Below are 16,714 nucleotides of genomic sequence, written 5' to 3'. Positions count from 1 at the left end.
TTTTCAAAGAAAAGTGTTTCTCGAAGTTCAAAAAACAATAAACTTTTTTTTTCGAATTTCATCGTCGGTATTTTTGTTTATCATCTTGACTGAAATTCGGTGGAATTTTGTGATTTTTCCATAATTTTTATGTAATTTTATCTCGTGTCGAGTTATTAGTCTTTCATTTTATAATACCACAAGTTGAAAAATGGGTACCGCTAGATACGATAGAGCTATCACCGTCTTCTCACCGGATGGCCACTTGTTACAAGTAGAATACGCGCAGGAAGCTGTCAGAAAGGGATCTACTGCCGTAAGTCGAGATTTTCATCGATGTATTAACGAGTTTGAACTAATTATTAATATGTTTAGGTCGGAGTTCGTGGCAAAGACGTCGTAGTCTTAGGAGTTGAAAAGAAATCAGTCGCTAAACTACAAGAAGAGAGGACAGTGAGAAAAATATGTTTATTGGATGATCATGTCGTTATGGCATTTGCAGGTATGTGCCAAGCATTCGATGCTTTTATCGAGGTGTTTCATTACCGAAAACACCGTGTTTAATTACTTTGTATTGTTTAGGTCTAACTGCGGATGCTCGAATATTAATTAATCGTGCTCAAGTCGAGTGTCAGTCTCATAAGCTAACGGTTGAAGATCCAGTAACCGTGGAATATATTACTAGATACATCGCCGGTAAATATTTTATTCGATTGTCGATTATTGTCCATGGTAGTATTTTTGTGTACATGTTTTAATTTTCTTCGCTAGGTCTGAAACAAAAATACACTCAGAGCAACGGTAGAAGACCATTTGGTATTTCATGTCTGATTGCTGGGTTCGACTGCTACGATGGTAAACCTCATTTATATCAGACCGATCCGTCCGGTATTTATTACGAATGGAAGGTAAGCGTGATTCATTTCAATTAATCGATGTATTTTCCGATCTTAAATACTGACGCTGGATGAATCATTGTTGCAGGCAAACGCCACCGGAAGAAGTGCTAAAACTGTTAGAGAATTTTTAGAAAAATATTACACCGAAGAAGAAGTATCAACTGAAAAAGGTACAGTGAAGTTGGCTATTAAAGCTCTTCTTGAGGTGGTTCAGTCGGGGCAGAAAAATTTGGAAATTTCTGTGATGAGACGTAATCAGCCAATGGAAGTAAGTAACTTTCTGTTTGAGTTTATTTCCATTTGGTTGTCTTTTTTTTCTCATAAGCTTCGTGTTATTAGATGTTGGAAAGTGATATTATCGAAACTTACGTTAACGAAATCGAGAAAGAGAAAGAAGAAGAGGCCGAAAAGAAGAAACAGAAGTAATGTTTTTTAATAAGTCTGTTTCATTTTGTTCTAATGTATTTGTTACGGTTGCCTTAAAATATAATGTACTTATTTGTATCACTACATGTTTTTTTTTTTCAAAAATAATTTTCCATCGCAATATTTGTTTTGGGAAATGTGTGCGGTATTAAGTTATGCTAAAGTACATACGTGCAAATTATCGTCGCCTTCAGTATCGGTAATTAGTATTAGTAGTGAATAAACTTGGTATATTCTCTAGCAGTCGCTGTTTTAGGACATGAGATGAGAAAACAGTCTGTTCAAAAAGGAGAATTCTATAATGTATTTTATGAGTATGCATTCGAGCTAAAATCTTTTTAAATTCGAAATTCGCAGTCGTTCTTCAAATAGTATCGAAGGTTAATTTTATATGATTTCAACCCACTTTCATTCAGTGTTGGAAAAAAAACGTTTTTTTTGAAATAAAACAAAAAACAGTTTTTTTTGTATGTTTAAAACAAATTTTTTGTTTTAAACCCAAATTCAAGCGTAAAATTTGACCTGTTTTAAACGTTTTTAAAACACGTTTAAAACAAAAAATTTCGTTTTTTTCAAGTGTAAATGTGGTTTCAGATTCAGTTTTTTTGTTTTTTTTTCAGACTTTTTTGGTACTCGGTAGCTTTGTTTGATTTTATTGTTCTTGTTCAATCAAAAAATGTAAATAAAATTCAAAAAGTATATTGCCTTCAGGTTTAGGTACCTATGGATTTTCCATAATGCATATACCTAGATTATGGAATGTCGATTTTTTTTTTTTACAAAAAATAATGTAAATAAGTTTTTGAAAATCTGGCTGTTTTTTTTTTACCAGATTGTACCTAAACAGATTAAAATTGAAAATCCATAATCTACTGGGGTAGTAAATTATAGGAATGGATTTTAGATTTTACTTCATCAGAAATGAACTGACAATCCAGCTGGAGTCCCAGAATTCAGATTATGGATTCTTGTAAAATCAATAATTTAGATAATGGATTCTTGTAAAATCCGTGTAAAAAAAAACCATTATAATTTTTTTTTTGATAATTCTATAGTCAAAAATCTCAAAATAATTGAAAAAAACAAAAAAAACGAGGTCTCAAAAAAAACAAGTTTTAAACAATAAAAACAGTTTTAAATAGAAATTATGTTTTAAACAACAATGTTTTTTTCTCGGCATTTAAAATAGCTGTTTTAAACAACCAACACTGCTTTCATTAATTAATTTGGAATTTTGTAAAAAAATTTTCAACGAAAAAGTTCTAAAAAGTTATGCAAAGCGAGGAAAATTATTTCAAAATTAAATTTGTGGGAAAAATGTGCGGAAACATGGGATTTTCGGTATTTATTATGGAAAAAGGGAAATTTTTTGCTGATACGTGTGAAAAAATGAAACTTTAGGTTCCTCTCATCAGCATCACTGCTCAAGTTCCTTGCCTTCGAATTACGATTCGATGCAGACTTTCAGAGAGATTGTGCCCAATTCTCTTCAATGAATGGAAGCATCATTTCGTGTGACGGTGAAGTGTTGACTTATTGTTTAAGTGACAGAAATTTGATATAAAACAAATTCCATTATCCAGATCTACATCTGTTCAAGAAATTTATTTTTGACACCCGGCAAGGTATTTATTATATTTTTCATTCTACGTCAATATATTCTTGGTTCGCCTAATTTTGAGAAAATAAAAACCTAATTTATTATTGAAATTCCTTGGCTTGACTCTTTTCAAAAAAACAAAAGCTTAATTCACTCTTGATAATTTTTTATTGTTTCAGCTATGCCAATTTCAGTTTGCATGGATAATTTCAACACTAGGCTAGTCTTATTCGAGCATGCTTGCGTTTGAAAAAAAATGACTTGTATAAAATACCTAATGGCGATGGAGGTTGCTTCTTAAACTAAAAGATGTAAATCTAGTAGAATTTTTAAATATTTGTAGCTTAATCTAGATTAATCGATGAATCGGAGCCGGTGCGAAGCGAGGTTGTGACAATGTCACACCCCCAGTCGTTTCTTGCCAATTTTTTCCAACAAACTGCGAAATTCAAAACTTGAAATAAAATTCCAACTGAATTTTTAAAATACCGGCTAGAAAATTTCAAAAATGTTCGCTTTTTTTAAGTATGTGTATGTGTTAGTATTATGTACGTGGAGAAATATCATAAAAACCTTTGTTTCAAATTCAATATCGGCTCTAGTCGATTTTCTAAGCTAAATAAGGAATTTTCTTGAAGAAAAATGTAAAAAATTGAATTTTCTAACTGCTTTAAGCGGTTGGTTTTCCTCGAGAACGTTTTGTTCTCTCGCAGTTGGTCGCCAAAATTTACTCGTAGGTAGTTATACTCTTATTTTAATAAGTAATTATTTTTAAAACGCTACACACTAACTATGGTCTCGACTCTTTACACATCTGTTCTCGGTCGGCTATAAAAATAGCATTAATGGCAATGTGCCTAAACAGTGCACGACCTGCTCTGTACATGTTGATCATGAATAGGCCTACCCTTTGGTTCGTTGCCTTTATAGAAGTACCTATTCTTTAAATGGATCTAGACTCTAGATAAATGTTACATTCACTTGAAACGTAGAGCTGGAGCTCTGCATATTTTGTTCATCATCAAATTTTAAAAATAAGACAAACGACCCATTCCATTTAATAAAAAAAACTTACCCCGAAAGATGAGCCAGTTCCTTGAGCCGTAGCATCCTCTTGGTATTGGAATTGTACTACTCCGAATAATACGAGTACACTTCCTAAAATGAGGCACATTACGAACTTCGTGATGGTTTACGTAACTCAGGGATGTTCCGTGAATTTATTTACACGTTCAAAGAAACTACCTTTTATTAAATTTTTACAATGTAAATTTACACTTTAGTCCATAAAAAAGTTGAAAAACGTGAAAAATCAGGAAGGGTCATTCCACGTCAATTCGACCGAGAAGTGGTAAGAGGGGGGGGGGTGTCGGCGATTTTTTTGAAATTTTTCCTGTGGCTAGCCCTCTTTTGAATGCTGCTAGGGGGTGTCAAAGTTTTCAGTGAACTTAAAATATCATCTTTTTCCAATAGTTAGGGGGTTTGAAAAGCTTTTTAGTGATAAGGTGCACCGGGGCAAGTCAGAATGATTTTTCGCAATTTCAACTTTGACCAGCTGTTACTCTCCTTCTAATGAACCAATATGAATCAAATTTATTATGCAGGTTCCCATAAGGGTTCTTAACCTATGGTAAAAATTTGAGCGCGATTGACACAGTAACTTTCGCTCAGTGGAATAAAATGTAAACTGTCCTGACTTACCCCAATTGGGGGAAGTCAGAACAGGCTAAACTTTGCAGAGGCGTAGATCACAAACCGAGCGTCCTAGAAAAATTGCATAGTAACAAAATTGTAGAGAATTTAATTCTCTTTGAGATCACTCTCATCAGATTTTCACTAGGACGCACCGTTCGTCCGCTATATGCGAAAAACTAAGAAATAGAAAGTCTGTATTTTAGACCAAATTCAAAATAAGTTCAAAACAACAACAAAATACAATTGAACCAAAGACATCTAAAATTAAACTGAATCGTGAAAATTTTTATGCCGTGATGAAGTAGGGGTAGTACCCTCAAGTCACCTTTAGTGGCACTTCGCCAGATATAAACCACTAGGTGCTAGAGCAAGTTTTCTAACTTACCCCAAATTCCAACTTCCCCCGGTGCACCTTATCATTAAAATCCGCGTTGTCACTTTTTTTCGTACGAAAAATTAGCTCGAAAAGTTTCAAAACGCAGTTTTTAAATACGTGTAGTTCCGACTCTCAAAAATTCTGAAAAAATAGATTATGAACAACTTTTCATGCTGAACAACATATTAAAAAATTAGGATGGCATTATTTCGTAAAGTCGATTTTAAAAAATTGAAAATTTGCGAAAAAAATGCGATTTTTTGATTTAAAACATGAAAAAAGTTTGGATTGGTGAAGTTGGCCAATTTGACCCATATTTTTACGTACCTATCCGTTGAAAAAGTTGGAAACCCCCTTTCACTCGATAAAAATGAACTCATCACAAAAACATCAAAATTCGAAAAAATTCAATTTTCAATTTCAAGCATCAAAAAAAGTTTAAAATTATTCAGTCATCTTATTTTGATCTCTTTCTAACATATTTCATGAAAAAGTTGATAAAAATAATTACACTCGTAGCAAAAAAATTAAATTCGAATTTTGAGTTTTTTTGTGATGAGTTCATTTCATCGAGTGAAAGGGGTTTTTCAACTTTTTCAACGAATACGTAAAAATAGTGGTCAAATGGGTCAACTTCACCAATAAAAATTTTTTTTAGTTTTTTAAATCAAAAAATCGCATTTTTTTGCAACATTTTAATTTTTCTAAATCGACTTTACGAAGTAATGCCATCCCAATTTTTTAATATGTTGTTCTTGTTCAGTATGAAGAATTGTCCATAATTTATTTTTTCCAGAATTTTTGAAAGTCGGAGCGATATAAAAACTACGTTTTGAACTTTTCGAGCTAATTTTTCATACGAAAAAAACTGATTTTAGCGATATTACCAAAAAGCCTTTCAAAACCTCTAACTATTGGAAAAAGTTCCATTTTGGTAGGTATCGCGGTTTACTGCTGAAATGGATGATATCTTAAGTTCACTGAAAACTTTGACAACCTCTAGCAGCCTTTAAAAAAGGACTAAAGGGCTGTGATTTGCGCCATTCGTCATCCCTTTGGAAGATCTTTCTACAGGAAAAATTTTAAAAAAATTGTCGACCCCCCCCCACCCTCACTTCTTGGTTGAATTGACGTGGAATGACCCTTCAACGAACTCATAACTCTTTCTGCACTAGCAGTGCTGGACTGGTAGTGAAAAATTCTGAAATTTTTTCAAATAAACTTATATAATGACTTTCAGAATCTTCTGGGTTCGTTTTTTTTTACGATTGACGAACTGAAGCTGAACTTTTATAAAAAATTTAACTGAAAATTTCACACTATTTAAAAAAAAATTGGGCTCATTAGGGGGCCCATATCCAGAAGGACCTGGTCGGTTAGGCTACTGCCTATTTGCCACCTATTAGATTCGCCACTGATTATGAAGCCAGAATTGATGAATCAACCAGTTGGAGCACCTTTGAGAGGGGGGAGGGTCTGAATCTTCCAATGATACCTTAAATTTGAGTACAGGGTTGGAAAAGGCTCGACCTAGGTAACGTTTTGAGCTACTCGTAACCCAAATGAATCCATAATTACCCGGCTTCATATAGACACGAGTAAAACAGTCAAGTCAGTGTGTTGGAGAGGGTGGGTAAGGATAAGTACATACTACGTAAGTGCGTACCTGGCAACTTTGAACTTCAGCAACTTTTGCAAATAAAAAAACATTTTTGATTTTATGATATGTCCATGCGTGGCCATGGCGCTCAAATAAGAGCTGTTATCAGTACGTTTGGAAGGTTTTCCCTTTCGACTCGATAATCTCCAATTGGAATGAAACTTGGACTGGTGGAAACTGGAAAGGAACCTAAAAAAAAATCCATCCCCCAATTTTCAACTGTCAAGTTGATTTTTCGATCTTTGACGAACGTTCAAAGTTTTTTTACACAGTTAAAGCTAGTACGTATTTCACTCAAAAAATGGTAGAAAATGATCACAAATATCCATATCTCCTGCGTATCAACTTCAGGAGCTCAAATTTTGGCCAAAGACAATATTTTAGTTACCTGATTGACCCATATCATCATTGGCCGAATCCGGTCGTCCGGTCAGAAAACAGAATTTTTCCAACAGGTACCTACCTGTGTAAACGAATCTTCAAACGTTCGCCAAAAATCAAAAAAATCAGCTTGAGCAGCTGAAAATTAGGGAATTTTCTTTTCGAAGCTCTCTTTCCTCAAGTCCAATTTTTATTCTAATCGGAGATGATCATGTGAAGATGAGGGGGGGGATCTCTTGTTAATAGCAGGTTAAAATTTAGATGCGAAGTAAATTTTAGCTTTATGAGTTCTTTAAATGAAATTTTATAATAATTTCAATTTAATCGACAATTTAAAAACGTCTGCATTTATCCCCTAAAATTATTGTTGACGTTGAATTAAAATTACGGGAAATTTTCATCGGCCGCGTCACATGGGTATTTTAAAAAATTTACCTACCGAAATATTCAAATAACGAAAATTAAAATTACTTACCTACTTACTTGAGTGAGACTTGGGTATTTCCTTTTTTTTGTTGATTCTTTTTTTTGTTTCTTTGACATACTTACAGAATGCTGTAGGTAATAATTTAAGGTTTCCCCTGCAAGATTTGCTTTACGGTAATTTTTTATATAATTCAACAAATAAACGAAGAACAGCTCTGCTATATTCTGTCATTGGATTGGAATAATCTCGGTTTTCTACGAAATAAATTGAAATGAAGCTCACATAGGTCAAGTTTCACGTCAGTAGTGAAAAATTCTGAAAATTATTTTATTAAACTTGAATATAACACGATTTTCAGAATCTTTTGAGTTTATTTTTTGTTAACAATTGACGAACTAAAGCTGAACTTTTATAGAAAATTCAACTGAAATTTTCACAATATTTTTAAAAAATTTGGACTCATCGAGGTCCCTTTAGGGGTCCATATCAAGGCGGGCCCAGTCGGCTACTGCCTTTTTTTCCATCTATTAGATCCTCCACTCAATTTATGAGGTCGGAACCAATGAATAAACCAGTTGTGGCACCTTTGATAGGGGGGGGGGGTGAATCTTCGATGTAAATCTACGCATAGGTGCGCGATTGATAGCTCAAATTTGAACACAGTGTTGGAAAGTGCACGACTTAGGTAACATTTTGAGCTTCTCAAAACCTCAAGTAATATGTACTTGCAAGGCCTGCAAGGGAACCGCACCACCCCATCCCTCCCACATGATTATCTCCGATCGGAATGAAACTTGGACTGATGGAAATGGAACCTCAAAAAAGAAACCCATCCCTTAATTTTCAGCTGCTCAAGTTGATTTTGCGATCTTTGGCGAACGTTAGAAGTTTTGTTGACAAAAGTACGTATAGCTATTTCACTCAGAAAACGGAAAAAAATTACAAATATCCATTTCTCCAGCATATCAACTTCAAGAGCTCAAATTTTGGCCAAATACAGGATTTTAGATACCTGATTGACCCTTAAAATCATTGGCCGGGTCCGGCCTTCCGGTCAGGAAACAGAATTTCTTACAGTTTTTCTCATCTTTCCTGCAAATTCGAAAAATTGGCCGTTTCTCCCCCACATTATATGAACTTGACCAGCTGAAATTTCGGCCGAAGAATCTATGGTTGATACCTAGAATCGACTGAAACTGCCGTCTGTCGGATCTAGAATTATCAGAAATTGAATTTTTTCCCCATGTGGTTGCAAAACATATGTGAGGGTGCATACGAAAAGGGACCATACGACCAAAAAAAAAAGTTCTCTGAAATTGTTGTATGAACTCTGTAAAGAGTTTCTACAACAATTTCAGGGAATTTTTTTTTTTTTTTTTTTGGTCATTTGGTCCCTTTCCGTATGCGCCCTCACATATACCTACCAGTCCTACCTAAATGCTATTGGAAAATTTGAAAAATCAGATAAATCACCTCGCCTAATGAACTTCAGGATTTGAAATTTTGGTCAAACAGTCTGTGTTAGATACCAGATTGACTCATACTATCATTGAGAATTTTTTTCCATTTTCTGAGTGAAACCTATACCTGTGTAAACGAATCTTCAAACGTTCGCTAAAAATCAAAAAATCAACCTGAGCTGCTGAAAATTGAGGGATTTTCTTTTTCAGGTTCTCTTTCCACAAGTCCAAGTATCATTCCAATCGGAGGTTATCGTGTGTGGAGAGGGGGTTCCTTAATTGTTAGTAGCAGATTGAAATTCGGATACAAAGTAAATTTTAACCTTATGATGAGTTCTTCAAATAAAATTTTATAGAAATTTCAATTTTCAAAATTCTGCAGGAGGCATTAGAACTACCTATAAGTAGGTATATGAGTACATGAAATGCTTCTAAATCGTTTTCAATCGATTTGGAGGATCGTAAATGAGGTAGGACAGTTTTGTGACGTTTTTTTCACACTGATTTTTAAAAGCTCATCAACAATTCAAAAAAGTCAACCCATAAAATTATTGTCGACGTTGAATTGAAATTACGCAAAATTTTCAATAGCCACATCACACGGGTATTACAAAAAACCAACCAAAATTTTCGAATAACGAATATTAAAATTACTTACTTACTTTATTGGAGACTAAAAGTCTTCTTTAATATGAACTCTCCTGGATGTTGGTTTCTTTAACATTATCCAAGTTGAGATATTATTACTCCTCATGATTTCTGTAAACAAAAAACATATGTAGTTAGCTTCAAACGGAGATTTTGTGAGATTTCATCGAACAAAACAAACTTGAAATTTTCCAATGAAGTGTGTGTTTTTATTTTCGAAAGTCCTCTCTGTAGTAAAACATAGAGGGGCATAAATGCAAGAGGTAGGTACCTACCAAAAATTTGGGCACACTGCTAAAGTGCCTCCACCCTCCAGCCTTTGGCAGTCCATTGTGCCTAATGTACGATGGACGTATTCTAAATTGCCAAGTTGGACGATTCATTGTTGTGATGAACGTCCAATTGCCATCGTGGGCTTAAGAATTCATCTCAGCTTTCTGGTTTAACGTGTGTAAAGTTTGACAACGTGTAAAGTTCACAAATATAAAGTTTTTCCTTTGTTAATGAATAATGGTGCTTTATTTCTCGTGTGTTTATTCAATTTGGTAATGTGTGGTCATATGTCCGTGATTCTTGTTGAGTGGTGTACTTTAATATCGTGATGGAAGTTCAAACCTATCCGGGGTGAGGATCAAAGACCTATTTACAGCCCTCTTCGATCCATCTTTAACCAAAATAGTCTGCGGTTTTATACTATTTTGAAAATCAAATTCTTGAAAATTGAAATGTCGAAATTGAAACTAGCAAAAATCAACTTTTTTCATGATGCCATTTTTAGTTCTTAAAATTGTAAATTTTTTAAAATTTTGCCCTGGGTTCATTCGAGCCAAATAGCCAATATTTTTTTTACAGTTCAGAATTTCAGAAAGATGATTTTTTTATTATTTCTAAAATTACTCGTATGAATTCTGAAGAGCTTTTGCCATTTATACTTCTCTCGAGCTTGTAATTTGTTTAGTAGGTACAAATATTTCTTAAAAAGAATATTGTATGCAGGTATACTTGATTGAAAAATTCCCTTTTTTGTTCAAAAGAATCAAAAATAGAGGTGGGAAGAGGAGTAATGAGGCGTTATGAGTTTTGTTCATCTGGTCCTTCTAAACCAATATCAACTTCCTCGAACCAAATTACATCATTTCGAGCCATTCTGGAGCCTCTAGTATGGCTATTGATTCATGCAGAATTTTACGATTTCAACACAAGGCGTGCGTAAACGAATTTAGGCAGCCAAAAATCTCGCTATGGCTTATTTTCAACCTGTTACAAGCACTATCCTCATTTCAGCATATTTCCATTTTTCAGGGGACACCTCGAGGGATTTGCACCAGCATTCTCCAGATACCTTACCTATCATTAAAAATGTGCGATATTCGCCTAAAAATCATCTTAAATGTGCATAAACGATTTGAATAGATCGAAGGTAAGCCTCAGCTATATAAATTTTTAGCTGCTAGAATTAATTTCCAAGCTTTCTGGACAAAAAGTTTTATTCTATAGAGAAATTGAAAATCATGCTAAAGGGCAGAGGCTCTAGATTGGCTTGAAACGATGAATTCGAATTCGAGAGGTTGATCTTACTTTAGACGAGACACTGCCATTCGTGCAAATTTCGAAACTTTATCTACGAACAAGCAGTTTTAGCTTTTTATGTTTTTAATTTTTTCGAGAATTTCTAATTTTCTAGCAGTCCAAAATTCCAAATTGATTTCTGAATTCTGATTTTCTGAATCTTCTAAAAGTTGAATTAAAATTATTCTGGATCTGGAGAAAAGAAATCAAAAATCTTGCTGGAGGCTGGAGGCTATAGAATGACTGGAAATGGTTAAGAGAGAGTTAATATATATTGTATTAGTTTTGACTTTTGAGAGAGATTTTCGTCATTTTTGCAGTTTGCTTTTGCTAATAAAGTAATAAAATAAATATTTTTTTAAATTAATTTTTATTTAAAAAAAAAAATTATTAGGTAGGTCCTTTGACTATATATACATGGACTGCTATCTTCATTGTTGCCGATGAAGCCGAAGTAATGGAGGTACTTAATCGGGAGCATCGGGAATTTTCATGCGCGCGCAGGAATCCGAACCGCGCTCACACCTTCCAATCACCAGCGACGGACACCCTCCTACGTTCCAACAACCGCACTGCTCGTTGCAACGAAATCTCGCGCATGATCAGAGCCCATGTCCCGATTAAGTACCTCCATTACTTCGGCTTCACGATTCCCGTTCAAGAACAATAGAAGATAGCAGTCCATGTATATATAGTCAAAGGGTAGGTCAACAAAATAGGCATAACGGGCACTGACATTCTGGCAACTCTTGGCAACGTTGTGAGTACCCCGCAGCCCGCTTCCTCCATTACAATCAGGACCAGACCTTGTTTTGTCCCTTTGCAAGTGGAAGTGGTGCAATGTAAATTTTTCAGGTTTTACACTTTTGTTTGTTTTGTAACTTCGGTTTTCGTTTGTCTTGTTTTCATTTTTTCAACTTCCAATTTTGAGCTGAGTAAGTTTAAAAATTGAAAAAAATGCATTCAAAATTCAATCAATCAATATCTTCCTCAACTTTACCCAGGTGAAAAGTTGAAAACAAACGGAAATACGAAAAATTACATTGCACCACTTCCACCTGCGGGGGGACAAAACAAAGTGTAGTTTGGCTTCAATCAGCATGATAATGCAAATTGCTCAAGAAACTCAAAAAGTGTTTGTAATTATTCGTCGCTTTCAATAATTTATTAATAATAAATAATCACTGTAGAAAATTATTCGAGATCTAAATCCAATATTCATTACTTCGTTGTTGAAATTTCCTGCTAAATTACTTGAAAAAATGACCTCAGTTTTGAAGCCATCGTTAGAAACATCAGGATTCAATTTTGATAACTATCAAAGGTAAGCAATTTTCTTTTTCAAAGTTTAAAATCACAAAGACGGAATATCAAAATTACGTTAAATTAATCCTTGGCATTTGTTTCTCCACTTCAGGAATCAGTTCTTGGAAAAGAATGGAATGAAACTACCTAAAGCTGTGAAAACCGGTACAACTATCGTCGGTGTTACTTATAAAGATGGAGTTGTACTCGGAGCCGATACTCGAGCCACCGAAGATACCATCGTCGCTGACAAAAACTGTGTGAAAATCCACTATTTGAATAAAAATATGTAGTAAGTAGTACTGAGCGAATTTCACAAACGTAAGCAATTATTCACGAACACCAAATTCTCAACCGGTTTGTTGTTTTAGTTGTTGCGGTGCTGGAACTGCCGCTGATACATCAATGGTAACAGCGATGATATCTTCAAATCTCGAATTGCATAGATTGAATAGCGGCCGAACTGTACCCGTAGTTGTAGCTTGTACTATGTTGAAGCAGATGCTATTCCGTTATCAAGTACGTACATTTTATTTGCAATTAGGTTATTCCTGATGCGAAGTTCCATATTAATTCATTCGTATTTTTCTCAGGGATACATTGGAGCAGCTCTGATTGTGGGTGGTGTTGATAAAACTGGTAATCATTTATACAGCATATATCCTCACGGTTCCAGTGATAAATTACCGTACACCACGATGGGCTCTGGTTCGTTAGCTGCTATGGCTGTGTTCGAATCTAAATGGAAACCTGACATGAACGTAAGCAACATTAATTTTTTTTATGACGTTTGTTATCTCGCTCTTCAATGCATATTTATTTCAATCTCTTTAGGAAGATGAAGCTAAAGAATTAGTTAAAGAAGGCATCGCCGCTGGTATTTTCAACGATCTTGGATCGGGAAGCAATGTGGATCTTTGCGTGATTAGAAAAGATAGCGTCGATTATTGCCGTACTTACGCCTGCTTAAATGAAAAAGGCAAAAAGTGGGTATTCGAATTAATTATTTTCTCGTTGTCTATTTAAATGACTAATTTTTTGAATTTGTGTTCGTAGACAAGGAGCCTATACATATAAACGTGGTACGACTGCGCTTCTAGAAACAAAAGTTATTCCAATCGAAGTCGAAGAAGAAATCGTTCAAATGATCGGTGATTCATCTGTTATGGATACATCGTAATTTTGTTATTCGCTTACATATTTTTTTACGAATATATTTACTGGTGTTTATAAAGAAATCTTCATAATAAATTTAATTTCATAAATTAATCGCAGCTCGTTGTAATTTATTAGGAATAATTTGACCACATAAAAGCACTTTTGTGTAACGTGTGTTTAAAAAAGAATTAAAACTAAATCCACAATAAGTTGAAACGTAACATTAAAGTACATTAAAAATTTTTACAATCAAGTAGAAAGTTGCAGCATTTAAGTATTCTTGGTCATGGAATGATTCACTGAAGTACATATATAAAAGAACGTCTCATCTATTATTGCTTATGTATAATAAAATCCCACGAATCCTTCAAACGTTGAAATACATAAAATTTTATAAACAAAGCATGAGGTAAACACTTTTAAATTTAGATCATCGTACCCTTACCTAACGTTGTATTAAATAAATAATTTATTGATACGTCTATGGTTTCTTCAACCTTGCCCACAGCTATTCCAATTAATAGATATCGTGACTTCGAATGTAGTGCTGCATTAAAATATTTCTTCTTCGATATCTTATTCAGTGCTTTCTTTGCCGAGTGTGTTTTTGTGAATTCAAACACAAACCATCGATCTTCTGCCGAGATACACATGTCTAGTTGTTTCCAAAATCTTCGATCATTTTTGACACTGGTTCCAGGAACTTTTTCCTGCTCTTGTATGCGGAAGTTTTGGAAGAACAATTGAAACAAAAAAGATTTAAACCAAAATTCATCAATTTCCGATAAGTCAACTGCGCTAAAAAGTTCGTTCAAAATTGTTTTAATACGTTTGAGATTTTCTTCACAAGATGTTTTCTTCTCCATGTCCATGTTTGAGAAACAATCACGACACTCGCCCATTTTTTCCGGATCAAATCTGCAAATCTCAACATAATATTGCCTCAACAGTTCGTTGAGCTCTTCTTTCACCTCGATGTTGGGTGCTTTGATTTTTACTGTAGTACATCTTCTTTCACCAATAATAGTAATGTACCCTTGCTGCAGTAGCAAATTCAGTATCACGTCAGTGCGTAAGAGTTTCTGTGTTTCATTTTCAAGTGAATCGAAATCTGTCGCTTTCAACATAGGTTTTAAATAATATATAGTTGTTGCTCGATCGTGAATCAAGTCTATTATTGTATTTCTTATCTCTTTCGGTCGAAAAATATTTCTATCTAGAGAATCTGCAGATGAGGATTCCCTCCAATACGGCGCAATCTTCTCCTTTTCAATAAATTTTCTGACGGAGAACGGATTTAAAATTTTGGTACCGAATGCTTCATACCCATTGTACCATTGGAGTGCTTCAGCACTTGAAGCACGAACCTTTGCGGAAATCTTTGGTCTTTTCATAACGTCTGAGAATTCCTTTTCAGTTATTCCGTAGAACGTCGAGAAATTTTCTTCTTCCAGGAATCTGCGCCAGTTGACATTATTCAACGAATCTGACAAGTGTACAGCAGTAACTCCACTTAATACCGCAACACAGAGGGCTTTGTGCTTGACTACTTGTCCAACTAAATCGCAGCAAAATCTTATAATGTGTTTTAGCTCTTCCGATGTTGTAAACCAACAAGCAGATGTATAAATTCGGTCAAATTCGTCGATCAACAAGAGGACGTGTCGTTCTCTATCGTATTCATGGACGCACTGTACGAGAAATCGGAGACCATTTCCGACCTCTTGTATCGTTTTATTGAGGTACAAATCTTCATCTAGCCATTTCTTGAAGGCTGAAACTTTACTTTTTGAAAGATGGTCCACGATATGATCGAAGTTTTTGAAGGCGGTGTGAACGATGGAGCGGCACGCTTTCCAACAGTCCTCTTCAGATCTAATGGTAATGGAATCGGAAAAATTGCCGAAAGCGACGTAAATTGGGTTTAATTGACCCCACCATTGCATCGCTGAAGTTTTGCCTATTTTCAGCTTTTCGAACGTTTCTCTGCTAACTATTCCGCTAAAAAAGCACAACAACATTTCCAAGTTCGTCGTTTTTCCAAATTTACTCGGAGCTGTGATCATCAATGGGTCACGTTGTTCTAATTTCGAGGATGTGGACGAAGGCAGGAGGAGTTTTGCAACGGTGGCGATCAACATGGTTTTGTCGACAAACCATGTCTCCGACGCTTCGAGTACGGTTTCAAATGAGTTCTGTAATGAAATTACAAAGAAACATGAACTTAGTGCCATTTACAGAAATGATTCGAAACAAAAGTCAAACAGATCGACGATTTGAAATTTTATCTAAAAGAAAATAATGTAAATCATACGTGGAACATACTTTTATGCCAGAATAACGTGCTTTATTCTTGCGTAGTATTACCTATAAAACAAAATAAACGAATGAAATATCATTTTTTTTCTTTCAATAATTTATGAAAATAGATGTAATTCGTACCTCTGAGCGGAAGTGGTCCTCGATCAGTACACGATGCCATATTCGAATTTTCAACTCTTTCAGATCCTCTCTCGTAAGTTTCACCAACGTTTCAAAGGTAATTTTTTGGTTTACACAATTAACCGCATACGTCGCAGAATCCTCTTTTGGAATGCCGATTTTGACAAAAAGTTCTAAGAATGCAAAATTAACGACGATGTTTTAGAAAAAGTAATCAGACTACATGAAAATGACGGAAAAAACAGGTACCTACCTTCGATTTTATCCATTTTTGAGGATGCGCTGCTTTATGATCACAAACTATTGAAACGATAATTCCATGAAAGTAAAATCCTCAATTTAAGACACAAATCCTTATGAAACGATAATATCACTTGAAACTGGAAAGAAATAAACACGTGTGTACCCCGCGGCCCGCTTCCTCCAAATAGTTAGGACCAGACTTTGTTTTGTGTTTTGTCGCTTCGCAGGTGGAAGTGGTCCAATTAATTTTTCAATATTTAATTTTCGCTCTTTCGTAGTAACTTTGGCCTTCGTTTGTTTCGTTTTCATTCTTACTACTTTCAACTTTGAACTGGGTATCCTTAAAATTGAGAAAATTCATTCAAAATTTAATTCTAAATCCAATATTTATTACTTCGTTGTTGAAATTTGAAATTTCCTGCTAAATTATTTGAAAAAATGACTTC

At 34.6% G+C, this 16,714-nt stretch overlaps 3 protein-coding genes across 4 annotated transcripts; 2 read left to right on the top strand and 1 right to left on the bottom strand.

Annotated features, from left to right (window-relative positions):
• Positions 1-49: 49 nt before the first annotated feature.
• On the top strand, positions 50-1,385 carry Prosalpha4 (proteasome alpha4 subunit). Its single transcript, XM_065347253.1, has 6 exons — positions 50-295; positions 355-481; positions 562-675; positions 751-887; positions 964-1,146; positions 1,218-1,385. Exons 1-6 carry the CDS (start codon positions 191-193, stop codon positions 1,302-1,304), a joined length of 753 nt encoding a protein of 250 aa, XP_065203325.1. The 5' UTR covers positions 50-190; the 3' UTR covers positions 1,305-1,385.
• A 1,382-nt stretch (positions 1,386-2,767) lies between these two features.
• Positions 2,768-13,694, top strand: Prosbeta2 (Proteasome beta2 subunit). Of its 2 annotated transcripts, XM_065347251.1 has the most exons (9): positions 2,768-2,929; positions 3,084-3,215; positions 10,854-10,971; positions 12,311-12,444; positions 12,538-12,717; positions 12,797-12,944; positions 13,019-13,186; positions 13,260-13,411; positions 13,482-13,694. In XM_065347251.1, the coding sequence occupies exons 3-9, from the start codon at positions 10,942-10,944 to the stop codon at positions 13,603-13,605; spliced, it is 936 nt and encodes a 311-aa protein (XP_065203323.1). In that variant the 5' UTR covers positions 2,768-2,929; positions 3,084-3,215; positions 10,854-10,941; the 3' UTR covers positions 13,606-13,694. The 2 variants fall into 2 exon arrangements, with proteins under 2 accessions (XP_065203323.1, XP_065203324.1); XM_065347252.1 differs by lacking the exon at positions 10,854-10,971 and having other exon boundaries at positions 2,769-2,929.
• LOC135833424 (uncharacterized protein in vnfD 5'region-like) lies at positions 13,691-16,689 on the bottom strand. Its single transcript, XM_065347243.1, has 4 exons — positions 16,279-16,689; positions 16,026-16,198; positions 15,909-15,950; positions 13,691-15,778 (listed from the first exon to the last, which is right to left on the bottom strand). Exons 1-4 carry the CDS (start codon positions 16,292-16,294, stop codon positions 14,009-14,011), a joined length of 2,001 nt encoding a protein of 666 aa, XP_065203315.1. The 5' UTR covers positions 16,295-16,689; the 3' UTR covers positions 13,691-14,008.
• Between the last annotated feature and the right edge of the window lie 25 nt (positions 16,690-16,714).

Source organism: Planococcus citri, chromosome 1 (assembly GCF_950023065.1).
Source record: "Planococcus citri chromosome 1, ihPlaCitr1.1, whole genome shotgun sequence".
Taxonomy (NCBI): domain Eukaryota; kingdom Metazoa; phylum Arthropoda; class Insecta; order Hemiptera; family Pseudococcidae; genus Planococcus; species Planococcus citri.
This window is presented reverse-complemented; position numbering and strand designations above follow the sequence as displayed.

What these genes read in the sequence shown, in the direction of transcription:
- Prosalpha4 (XM_065347253.1), top strand. Translation starts at nt 191, where the DNA reads ATGGGTACCGCTAGATACGATAGAGCTATCACCGTCTTCTCACCGGAT. An exon ending in TATTACTAGATACATCGCCG is followed by an intron (nt 676 to 750) that starts GTAAATATTTTA and finishes TTTCTTCGCTAG; the next exon opens with GTCTGAAACAAAAATACACT. An exon ending in GTATTTATTACGAATGGAAG is followed by an intron (nt 888 to 963) that starts GTAAGCGTGATT and finishes TCATTGTTGCAG; the next exon opens with GCAAACGCCACCGGAAGAAG.
- Prosbeta2 (XM_065347251.1), top strand. Translation starts at nt 10,942, where the DNA reads ATGTGCATAAACGATTTGAATAGATCGAAG. An exon ending in AGATGCTATTCCGTTATCAA is followed by an intron (nt 12,945 to 13,018) that starts GTACGTACATTT and finishes TATTTTTCTCAG; the next exon opens with GGATACATTGGAGCAGCTCT. An exon ending in AATGGAAACCTGACATGAAC is followed by an intron (nt 13,187 to 13,259) that starts GTAAGCAACATT and finishes CAATCTCTTTAG; the next exon opens with GAAGATGAAGCTAAAGAATT.
- LOC135833424 (XM_065347243.1), bottom strand. An exon ending in AGGACCACTTCCGCTCAGAG is followed by an intron (nt 15,951 to 16,025) that starts GTACGAATTACA and finishes TTTGTTTTATAG; the next exon opens with GTAATACTACGCAAGAATAA. An exon ending in CACGTTATTCTGGCATAAAA is followed by an intron (nt 15,779 to 15,908) that starts GTATGTTCCACG and finishes ATTTCATTACAG; the next exon opens with AACTCATTTGAAACCGTACT.